The sequence below is a fragment of the Cetorhinus maximus genome, chromosome 11, assembly GCF_964194155.1.
Source record: "Cetorhinus maximus chromosome 11, sCetMax3.hap1.1, whole genome shotgun sequence".
NCBI classification, from domain to species: Eukaryota; Metazoa; Chordata; class Chondrichthyes; order Lamniformes; family Cetorhinidae; genus Cetorhinus; species Cetorhinus maximus.
In genome coordinates this window covers 65,315,997-65,328,461 of record NC_135889.1, presented here as the reverse complement: position 1 = coordinate 65,328,461, position 12,465 = coordinate 65,315,997, and the positions used below count along the sequence as shown (strand labels likewise).

Genomic DNA, 12,465 nt, shown 5'->3' with positions numbered 1-12,465 from the left:
AAATTTAAGTTGCAGGCCAGCAGCTGTGTCTAGAGCCTCCATGAACTAGCTGTCTAGCTGCTGAGGCAGATCAATAGACATTAAGTTCCAATGATCGTGAAAACATCCTGTGGGGGAGACTGCAAGAAAACAAACATGAGCACCTACCTTCTGAATGGGCTGCCCCGGTAACCCACACAGAACCTCCATGAAAATCTATTCTATATTTTTAAAGCTGTCCCACTTCTAATGTATAGTATTTGTTCAGCTCTTGAATGTGAAACTCAATCATCTTATGATCAAAGTTAATGTTATTCATATTTACATATTTCTACTAAAATTATCAATACTTGAGTCTTTGGATCAACTTGAGCAACACGAGCGTTGAATAGACAATTCGTCCATCAGCAAGCAAATTTAGAAATTCTAAGTTTAATTTGTGCACCCTGCACAAAATAAGACATTTTAGCTATGTTAACAACATAACAAAAAAGATAACACCTACATCTTTCCTTCCCCAATTCCCTCCAAGTTTTGCTCAATTGCCTGGTTAATTGAGAACTCAGCAAATTTCCAGAAGAAGCAGATTTAATGCAAAACCACAGCTCTCAAATAATCTGTAAACAACACTACAATTCTCAATCAATCTGTAATCAAAACTACAATTCCCTCAATCAGACTGCAATCAAAATACAACTCTCAATCAGATTGTAATCAAAACTCAAACTCTCTATCCGTAATCAAACTACAACTCTCAATCAATCTGTAATCAAAACTACATTTCTCAATCAGACTGCAATCAAAACTATAACAATAATCAATCTGTAATCAAAACTACAACAATAATCAATCTGTAATCAAAATGACAACAATAATCAATCTGTAATCAAAATGACAACAATAATTAATCTATAATTAATACTACAACTCTCAATGAGGCGGTAATCAAAACTACAACTCTCAATCAATCTGTAATCAAACTACAATTCTCAATCAGACTGTCATCAAAACTATAACTCTCAATCAGACTGTAATCAAAATTACAACTCTATATGAGACGGTAATCAAAACTACAATTCTCAATGGTACTGTGATCAAAACTACAACTTCCAATCAAACTGTAATTGAAAGTACAATTCTCAGACTGTAATCAAAACTACAACGCTCAAACTGTAATCAAAACTACGGGCAGAATCATCCCAGATTTGCACTAAGTATGGGAGTGGGCGGGTAAACCAACGTTTTACCCACCGGCCGCAATGATGGCTTTTCGCGCTGTATCATCCCAAACCTGCCACATTAATTATGCATTCCTGGGAAACTTGCCGTTTCCATGATGGGCAGGCTGTCATTCACCCGCCACGCCATCAGCTCACCACTTCATCATGCTGGGCGCCATATTTAAAGTGTAGCCGCACGCACGCCTCTCAGTACTGCCAGCCCATGACTGCTGCAAAGAAGACATGACTCTGAAAGGCAAAAAGACATCAGCCCTCAGGTTCAATGACGTATCCCTTGAGCAGTTTGGACGCAGTGGAGGCTTGTCGTGATGTCCTCTACTTCCACTCTGGCTGCAGGATGGGGCAGCAACTTCACTAATCTGGCTTGAGGGGCGGTGGCAGCGGTGGTCAGCGCCAATGCCCTATAAAAGAGGACAGCCATCCAGTGCCACAAGATGATGAATGATCTCCTCCGTTCCACCAGGGTAAGTCACTCTTTTCATCACTGTCGACTCTCACACTCACAAACCCATCAAACACTCACTGTCAGTTTAAGGGTCATCGCCATTCACTGGTTCACACACACTTTCATTGTCCTCATCCCATCCTTGGCACCACTCACCATCCACACATGCCAAGCATACTTCTCATCTGGCCTGGCAGGCATCCTGCTTACGCTCTATTGATCTTTGTTTATGTGGGACAAGCTGGCACAAGAGGGAGGGGTCCCTTACTGGTGGAGGAATGCCTGAAATCAAGGTCCTCATGCACTTTGAAAACATAGCCATCCAGCTGGCCGGCGAGAATCTGGACCATTCCTGTGCTGACGGTTAGGTCGGCAGTGCTGTACTAAGTGAAGATACAGCAGTGCAACATCCATCAGACAACCACACTGTGAGGGGTATGTCCAGTTTCACAGGCCACTGCCATGTACTAATTATCTCTCCTTGCTTTTGCAGGCACATCTGATAAACAGCCGACAGAGACCATGGCCCAGGGCCTCCAATCAAGCCCCAAAGAAACCTCTGAAGAGGAATCTGACGGCACCCTCCTTGAAGTCCCGTCACAGTGCTCATCCACACCCTCCACCAGCGCAGAGACACACACCTCGGTGGGATCGAGCTTTACAGTAGCCTCGGGATCACAATCTGGTGAGCACATCACACTTTCTGATCCACTGCAGGTGGCAGGGACTTCCCAGGTGTCTGGCATTCAGAGGACTGCCGGAGGCCAGAAATTTGCTGAGCCCAAGTCAAATGACGAGCCTCTGGACTCAGTCATGTCGCAGTTGCTGGAGCTGCAACGGCAAGCTTGGGAACATCAGGAAGGGACGTCCGCTGCACTCCTCAGGTTGCAAGGCACGATGGAGGGGTCTGTCCACCTTCAGGCTGAGGTGATAGTGCCGGCATGCCCAAGTACCAAGGTCAACATTGGTAGGATGGCAGCCACAGTGGAGACCTTGGTCCAGGACACCACTCCTGCACTGCTGTGTGGGCTGAATGCCAACGCTGATGCCATAGTTGGCTTCCAACAGTGTGTACACGAGAGGGGTGTGGGGCAGCTCGACCTCATTCCAGCTCCGCCTTCTCCTCAAGGAGTCCGCCAGGGGCCCTTGGGCAGCCAGGGGGAGGCGGATCAGCAGATGCACACCCTGGGGCCATCTACCGATGTGGCTCCGGGAGTGTCCAGCCCATCTGAATCCCCTCTTCCTGTGACCCCTGCAGCTCCAGCTCGACAGCTCAAGGTGGGTGCCACTGTCACACAGCAGGTCCCCAAAAACAGCCCAGGGCCCTCCAGCTCTCAGCCCTCCAGAGGACGCCAGTCAAGGTCATCACCAACAGAGTGGAGCAGTCAGCAGGCTGCCTCCACCTCCGCAGTGGATGTCTGGGGAGCACCAACGCATAGCAGCAAGGTTAGAAAGATTAAGAAGATATAGTTGCACTAGGCGATGACGATGCGTGACACCCTCTGTGGATCATATTGCAGGGCTCCACCAGACCAGTCTAGGCACCAGAACCTCATTTTCAGCATCCCGATGGTTTTCATCACCAAGTTGCAGCATGAGCCTCTGCTGCTGCACGGGTGTCATCAGCCACATCCTTTGTGGGTAGCCCTTGTCCCTGAGAAGCCATCCTTCCAGTCACAGATCCCTGACATCTTCCACAGTCCACTGTGGCTGGAAGATGTCAGGGATCTGTGACTGACTAAGAATGTAGGAGTCGTGCATACTCCCTGGAAACTGTGCGCAGACCTGCAGGATGTGTTTGTGGTCGTCGCGCACCAACTGCACATTCAGCGAATGGAATCCCTTGTGGTTGACATAGTTGACCGCGTGTTGCAATGGAGATCTGAGCTTTACTCAGTGGACTGCATGCTGTGCTCTCAGCTCAGGCGCAACCATTCTCCTAACCTGCTCTGTAAACCTGCACTGTTGGCTGAAACCATGGGGGAGATTGGTCCAAACCAGGATGATGGCACTCTGAGCGCCTCCACCATTCATGGGATGTGGGTGTTGCTGTCTATGCCAGCATTTATTGCCCATCCCTAATTGCCTTTGTTCAGAGGGCATTTAAGAGTCAACCACATTGCTGTGGGTCTGGAGTCACATGTAGGCTAGATAACACCAGCAGATGTCCTTCCCTAAAGGACATTAGTGAACCAGAATGGTTTCTTATTGAATTCAAATTCCACCATCTGCCATGGCAGGATTCGAACCGGGGTCCCCAGAGCATTACCCTTGGTCTCTGGAATATTAGTCCAGCGATAATACCACTATGCCATCGCCTCCCCGCTCCATGGCCAGCATTAGCAAGGAGATTGAACAACATGCCCAGTCGTCCAATTGTTCTACAGTCCACTAAAACGCTTATTAGTTTGCAGTCTGTGCCTGAGGGGTGAAAAGATCTGGAGCACTTGGTGGCATATTGATGCCCCTGCATTGCTTGAGTGGGCAGATAAGCTAGCGGTCCGACTCCAATAATATCAATGTGGCTGTGCCTGAACTGTCTCAGCTGCAGAGGAATGGTCACTTTATACAAGGTGTCTCTAATGCATGCCACTACCCTTGCACACTCCCCTCACGTGCTTGCGCTCTATCTTCAACCGCAGAGCAGCCTTTCTGTGCTGGTGGAGGGTGTGGGTGAGCGCTATGACGGGACTTCAAGAGGGGTGCCTTCAGATTCTTCTTCAGAGGTTTCTTCGGGGCTTGATTGGAGGCCCTGGGGCGTGGACTCCATTGGCTGTTTCCCAGATGTGCCTGCAAAAGCAAGGAGAGAAAATTAGTGCATGGCAGTGGCCTGTGAAAGAGGATACATTACCCATCTGGTGGATGTTGCACTGCTGGATTCTCACTTGGTACAGCACCGCCGACCTAACCGTCAGCACAGGAATGGTCCAGATCCTCACTGGCCAGCTGGGTTGCCCTGTTTTCAAAGTCCATGAGGACGTTGATTTCAGGCATTCCTCCATGGGTAAGTGACTTCTCCCTCTTATTGTGTGCCAGCTTGTCCTGCATAAACAAAGATCAATAGAGCGTAAGCAGGAAGCCTGCCAGGCCAGATGATAAGTTTGCCTGGCATGTGTGGGTGGTGAGTGGTCCCATGGATGGGATGAGGACAATGAAAGTGTGTGTGTGAGAGAGTGAATGGTGATGTCCTTTGAACTGTCAGTGAATGAGGCCCTGTGGATCAAAACAAAAACGGAAACACCTGGAAAAACTCAGCAGGTCTGGCAGCATCGGCGGAGAAGAACAAAGTTGACGTTTCGAGTCCTCATGACCCTTCAACAGAACTAAGTAAAAATAGGAGAGGGTATTGAGGCCCTGTGGATGTTTGATGGGTTTGTGAGTGTGAGAGTTGAGAATGATGAAAAGAGTGACTTACCCTGGCGGAACAGAGGAGATCATTCATCCCCTTGCGGCACTGGGTGGGTGTCCTCTTATGCAGAGCTTTGGCGCTGACCACCGTTGCCACCGCCTCCCAAGCCGGATTAGTTGCTGCCCATCTTGCAGCCAGAGTGGGGGTAGAGGACATCACGGCGAGGCTTCACTGCGTCCGCAAAGTGATCAAAGGACACGTCATTGAACCTGGGGGCTGCTGTCTTTTTACCTTTCAGAGCCATGTCTTCTTTGCAGCAGTCGTAGGTTGGAAGCACTGAGAGGTGTGCGCGTGGCTGCACTTTAAATATGGCACCCGGCATGACGAAGTGGCAAGGTGATGGCGTGGCGGGCATGTAAGAGCCCGCCCGCCATGGAAATGGCGTGTTTTCAGGGAATGCATAACGTGGTGGGTTTGGGATAATATGGCGTGAAAAGCCACCATTGCGGCCAGCGGATAAAACACCATTTTACCTGCCCGCTGCCACACTTAGTGCGAATCTGGGACGATTCCATCCTACAGCTCTCAATCAATCTGTAATCAAAACAGTACCCTCAATTAACCTGTAATCAAAACTACAACTTTCCATTAATCTGTAATTAAAAGTACAACTCAGGCTGCAATCAAAACTACCACTCTCAATCTGACTGTAATCAAAACTACAAATCTCAATCAATCTGTAATCAAAACTACAAATCTCAATCCATCTGTAATCAAAACTACAAATCTCAATCCATCTGTAATCAAAACTACAAATCTCAATCCATCTGTAATCAAAACTACAAATCTCAATCCATCTGTATTCAAAACTACAATTTTCAATAAGCCTGCAATCAACACCAATACTCTCAATCAAAACTACAATTCTGAATCAAACTGTGATCAAAACTACAACTCTTAATCAATCAATCTTTATTCAAAGCTATAATCCTTAATCCGTAATCAAAACTACAACTCCCAATCAATCTGTAATCAAAACGATACCCTCAATCAATCTGTAATCAAAATTACAATTCTCAATAAGATTGTCATCAAAACTACAACTTTCCATCAATCTGTAATCAAAAGTACAATTCTCAGACTTCAGTCAAATCTACAACTCTCAATCAAACTATAATCAAAACTACAACTCTTAATGAGACGGTAATCAAAACTACAACTCTCGATCAGACTGCAATCAAAACTACAATTCTCAATTAGTCTGTAATCAAAACTACAACTCCCAATCAATCTGTAATCAAAACGATACCCTCAATCAATCTGTAATCAAAATTACAATTCTCAATAAGATTGTCATCAAAACTACAACTTTCCATCAATCTGTAATCAAAAGTACAATTCTCAGACTTCAGTCAAATCTACAACTCTCAATCAAACTATAATCAAAACTACAACTCTTAATGAGACGGTAATCAAAACTACAACTCTCAATCAGACTGCAATCAAAACTACAATTCTCAATTAGTCTGTAATCAAAACTACAACTCTCAATCAATCTTTATTCAAATCTACAATCCTTAACCCATAATCAAAACTACAACTCTCGGACTGTAATCAAAACTACAACGCTCAATCTGTATTCAAAACAACAACTCTCAATCAGACTGTAATCAATACTACAGCTCTCAATCTGAATCAGAACTACAACTCTCAGTCAGGCTGTAATCAAAACTACAATTCTCAATTAGTCTGTAATCAAAACTACAACTGTCAATCAATCTGTATTCAAATCTACAATCCTTAATCTGTAATCAAAGCTACAACTCTCAATCAAACAGTAATCCAAACTGCAATTCGCAATCAGATGGTAATCGAAACTACAATTCTCACTCAGACCGCAATCAAAACTACAACTCTCAATCAATCTGTAATCAAAACCTCAATCCTCAATGATACTGTCATCAAAACTACAACTCCTAATCTGACTGTAATCAAAGCTGCAACTCCTAATCAATCTGTAATCAAAACTACAATCCTCAATCAATATGCAATAAAAATACAATTCTCAGTCAATCTGTAATCAAAACTACAACTCTCAATCAATCTGTATTCAGAACAGCACTGAATCGATCTGTACGCAAAGCGACAATTCTCAGACTGTAATGACAACTACAAATCTCAATCAATCTGTATTCAAAACTACAACTGTCAGACTGTAATCAAAACTACAATGCTCAATCTGTATTCAAAACTACAACTCTCCATCAATCCGCAATCAGGATTACAATCTGTAATCAGAACTAAAACTCTCAATCAATCTGTAATCAAAAGTACAATTCTTAATCAATCTGTAATCAAAACCTCCACTCTCAATCAACCTGTATTCAAATCTAGAATTCTGAAACAGAGAGTCATCAAAACTACAATGCTCAATGAATTTTTAATCGAAACAACAATTCTCAGACTGTAATCAAAACTACAACAATCAATCTGCGATCAAAACGATACCCTCAATCAATCTGCAGTCAAAACTACAATTCTCAATCAGACTGTAATCAAAACTACAACTCTTGATCAATCTGTATTCAAAAGTACAACTCTCAATAAATCTGAAATCAAAGCCACAATTAACAATCGGTAATTATAACTATGAATCTAAAATCATCTGTAATCAAAAGTGCAACTCAATGTATAATCAAAACTACAATGCTGAGCATAATCAAAGTATAACTCTCAATTAATCTATCAAAGCAACAACTTTCAGACTGTAATAAAATCCAAAACTCTCAGACTGTAATTAAAACTACAACTCTACAACTCTCAATCCATCTGTATTCAAAACTACAACTCACAACCCATCTGTAGTCAAAACTGCAACTCACAATCCATCTGTAGTCAAAACTACAAATCACAATCCATCTGTAGTCAAAACTACAAATCACAATCCATCTGTAGTCAAAACTACAATTCACAATCCATCTGTAGTCAAAACCACAACTTTCAGTCATCAAAAGTACAACTCTCAATCAGACTATAATGAAAACTACAAATCTCAATCAATCTGTAATCAAACTACAATGCTCAATCAATCTAGTCAAAAGCACAACTCTCAATTCATCTGCAATCAAAACTACAACTCTCAATGAATCTACCAACAAAACTACAATTCATAGACTATAATCAAAACTACAACACTCAGGCTACAATCAAAAGTATTACTCTCAATCACACTGTAATCAAAACTAGAACTCGCAATCAATCTGTAATCAAAATTACAATTCTCAATCAGACTGTAACCAAAATTACAACTCTCAATCAATCTGTATTCAAAAGTACAACTCTCAATCAGATTGTAATCTCTACGTCAAAGGAAACACATACTTTAAATTCCCAATGATAGAGCAAATCAGGAAAGAAGACTAGGCTTTGCCCACATTGAAGGCTTCTCTCAGGTCCAAGATGCTAAAGATTGCACCCACATTGCTTTGTATGCTCCCAACAGTCTGACACCTTTCTCAAGGAGACGGATATCACTCCCTGAATGTGCAGCTTTTTTATGGCCACAGGCAGTGCCTCATGTACTGCTTCCTGGCAGCAGTCATGATTCATTCATCCAGCATCAGTCCTCAATCTATCAAGTATCCAACCAGGTCACATGCTGGATGCTGAGTAACAATGGGTAACCAATCCAAGACATGGGCCTGAATTTTTCCCTCATTGGGTGGGCTTAGCGGGAGCGGGCAGGGGCAGTCAGGGAGCCGACCACCGCCCGCGATCGGCTCTGCACCGCGATTTCACGCAGGCAGGCCAATTAAGGCCCACCCTGCATGGATTGCGAGCGGCAGCGCTGAGCGCTACCTGTGCAGGCTGGGGGAGGAAGGAGAGCCGGGCAGTTCATGCATGCGGGAGATTGAAGCGCTTAAAAAAATTAATAAATGCAATATCCCATCATCTAAGTCATTAATGAATACAGTGAATAGTTGAGACCCAACATAGATCCTTGCGAGACACCACTTGTCACATCCTGCCAATCAGAGTACCTACCCATTTTCCCTACTTTCTGTGTACTTCCACTCTGTCAATTTCTTGAATAGGTTAATAATTTGCCTTCAATTCCATGAACTTCACTTTAACTAACAGTCTCTGGACTGCCTTCTGGAAGTCCATATAAATAACATACATAGACATTCCCTGTGTATTACTTCAGTAACCTTTTCAAAAAAATTAAGCAGATTCGTCAGGTTTGACCTACTCTTTACAAATCTATGCTGGCTCTCTCTGATGAAAATTTTGAGGTGTTCAGTCACCCTATCCTTAATTATAGGCTTTAGCAATTTCCTGACAAAAAATGTTCAATTAACTGATTTACAATTCTCCGGTTTCCCCATCTCAACCGCTCCGTTCATCCACTATTTTGCCCGTTTGTCTAAATTAAATGTTCTAATTTTACATCATCCATGTCATTCAGCATTTCAAAAAAGTGGATAACTTTCTCCCTTACCTTTTTTCCTGTGATAAAATCAAGTTGTACTCCATAAATCTTTCATCATAATTTGAGAATCCTAATTCCTGCAATCAGCTTTCAAGTTCTACTATGCATTATATCTCCCATGCATCAGCATTTTTTAAAGATAACATACCCAAAATTGTACACAATATGCTAAAGATACATAAAATTACATAGAATGTACAACACAGAAACAGGCCATTCAGCCCAACAGGTCCACGCTTATGTTAATGCTCCACAGGAGCCTCCTCCCACTGGGAATGTTTATTTTTGCATCTATCTATCCAAATAATTCACTTAACAATTTAGCACACATCTTATGCACACAGTAACCTAAGGCTGACGCTCTAGCGCACTACTGAAGGAATGCTGCACTGTTGGAGGTGCCGTCTTTCAGATGAGAGATAAATTGAGGCCCCATTGATTGCTTGGGTGGATGTAAAACATCCTATAGCACTATTTTGAAGAAGAGCAGGGTAGTTTTCCCTTATGTCCTGACAAATCTTCATCCCTCAATCAACATCATAAAAAAACAGATTATCTGATCGCTATCACATTGCTGTTTGTGGGAGTTTGCTCTGCGCAAATTGATTACGTGTTTCCTACAATACAACAGTGACAACACTTGAAAAGTACTTAATTGGTTATAAAACACTTTGAGATGTCTGGTAGTCATGAAGAGCACAATATAAATGCAAGTCTTTCTCGTTTCATCATGCATTATAATGATAATAAATGTCAAAATGCCAGAATGGAAAACCTTATGTCAACATTTTATAATAGGTAAAGCCTTATTAGCTTTCACCATCACAGATTCTGTATTAACCAACCGAATCAAAGTATTTTTTAGGAAAAAAAGACTCCACCATTTTCCTCAGTAACAGAAATTTCTAATGTCAAAATAAAGATATGAACAAAATAAAAAAACATGTTACATATTTCACAATTCTTTCATGCATCATTTGTTGGCAATTTAAATTTCAGTGTAACGTGGTCTGTTCCCAACACAGAACCTCACTTTATGAGATGCACAAATCAGACATTAGGCCTGGAAATCAGTGTACCTCCTTTTTGCTGTAAAATAGGAAATATTGTGATTTGGATACACTGAATTATGAGCCTGATTTTTCAATCTGCATGTCCATTGAATGAAATTCTGTGCCTGGATCCTTGCCTTGTATAATTTACCTTAATGCTCCACAGGAGAAAAGTCACACTTAGATCATCTACATTCACTTCACCGATATAAATAATGGTAACTGGTCTTCCACAAGTTTGGGTACAAGTGGGGAAAGTATACTACTATACTTACCGTGCCATTACTTGCAACGGCTCCACAATAAATGCATCTACAAAAGAACATGAAGAGACATTGTCAAGAAACAAAACTGAAAATATTTATTTCTCCAACTAACTGAGACAAATTGAATAATTGATGAAAAATAGTTTCACAACAGAAGTATAAATCGCTAAGAAATTTTAATTAGCTGTACACTTGTGAGAGGTAAGCATTCTACATTTATGTGCAAGGAAAGGTATATAGAAGGGGACAGACTGAATTAACGGTTTCAATGCAAGTGAAACTGTCCAGAAGGAATAAGCAGAGAATTGTTAATGGAGACTTCAATGTATTTTCAACAACCCAGCACAGCACATTCAATTCAGAGTGCTTAAAGATGAGTGCAGCTATGTAGTGCCTTTAACATAGACAAAAATCCAAGGCATGTTACAGAGGGAAGAAAAATAAATAAAAGAAACAAAAGAGATGTTAAGTAGAAGAGTTAAGAGAAATGGTCAAATGCTTAGATATAAAGATAGATTTCAAGAAAGTTATTAAAGGCAGATAGAAAACCGAAGGGGCAGATGACTTTAGGGAGGGTGTTCCAGAGAATAAAGCCAAGGCAGTTAGTGCTTGCAAAATCAATAGAGGGGCAAAGGAAGGGGAATGCACAGCAGACCAATTGGAGTAGAGGGGCACAGTAAAGGACCCAAGTCTTAAAGATGTTACAAAGATAGGGTGACATAAATCATGGAAGAACGCAAAGACGAGAATGAGGATATCAAAATAAAGGTTTTAGCAAAAACCACAAAAACAAAAAGAAACAAATGCAAGACAATTGATGAAGAACTAATTAAATGCCAACAAAAAAACATCAATTGAAACAACGGCAGGCAGAATTTAATCCAGACGACAGTCCATCAGCTGGTGAGAACCCCGCATTGCTTCCTTTGGGGAAGACCCAGCATATTAAGAGTTAGTCAAGCACTTAAGTGCCTTCCTCGGAATCAACGACCTGAGAGGGAGCAACCAGCCAACCAGAGGCTGGGAGCTCCTCATCGGTGTCAGTGCCACCAAGGGAGCAGTGTTAGCTGCCAGCAATGCACCCACCAGAGGCCCAGGATCAGCGAGAGCTCCAAGCATGAGATGATGGGAGGGAGGGGTCATGAGGAGGGAATCGCTTGCTGGGAAGAAAGGGCAGGGGGTTGGCTCTCAGGCCGCTCCCAGAAGCCTGCAAGCAAACCTTCTTTGGGTTTCCCACGTGGCAGGCCGCCGCTACTTGAATACCTGTGGTGGCGGGTGAGGCACTTAAGTGGGCATTAATTACCCACTGAAGGGTATCAAATGGCATTGGTGTGGAAGATCATCCATGAAACATAGAAAATAGAAGCAAGAGTAGGTCATTCAGCCCTTCAAGCCTGCTCCCCCATTCAATATGATCATGGCCGATCCTCTATCTCAACGCTGTACTCCCACTCTCTCCCCATACCCCATGATGCCTTTAGAGTCTTGAGCCTTTCTGCCCTGGGCTTAAATCAGAGCAGAGGCAAGATGATGATGCGGTCCCCACCTGGCACCCTTCTGCTCAGTTAAATGCCACCCCACCTCCAAACTCACCTCGGAGGAGGGTATTACATTCCACCCAGCAATTTTGAATTCAGAATT

At 42.7% G+C, this 12,465-nt stretch overlaps 1 protein-coding gene across 2 annotated transcripts in view; it reads right to left on the bottom strand.

Moving 5' to 3' along the window:
• Positions 1 to 12,465, bottom strand: part of erich2 (glutamate-rich 2) — a 199,266-nt gene that overhangs the window by 154,012 nt on the left and 32,789 nt on the right. For both annotated transcript variants that reach the window (XM_078551372.1, XM_078551373.1), the window contains one exon: positions 10,834 to 10,870. In XM_078551372.1, coding sequence (XP_078407498.1) covers positions 10,834 to 10,870 — 37 coding nt within the window. The remainder of the gene's footprint in view (positions 1 to 10,833; positions 10,871 to 12,465) is intronic.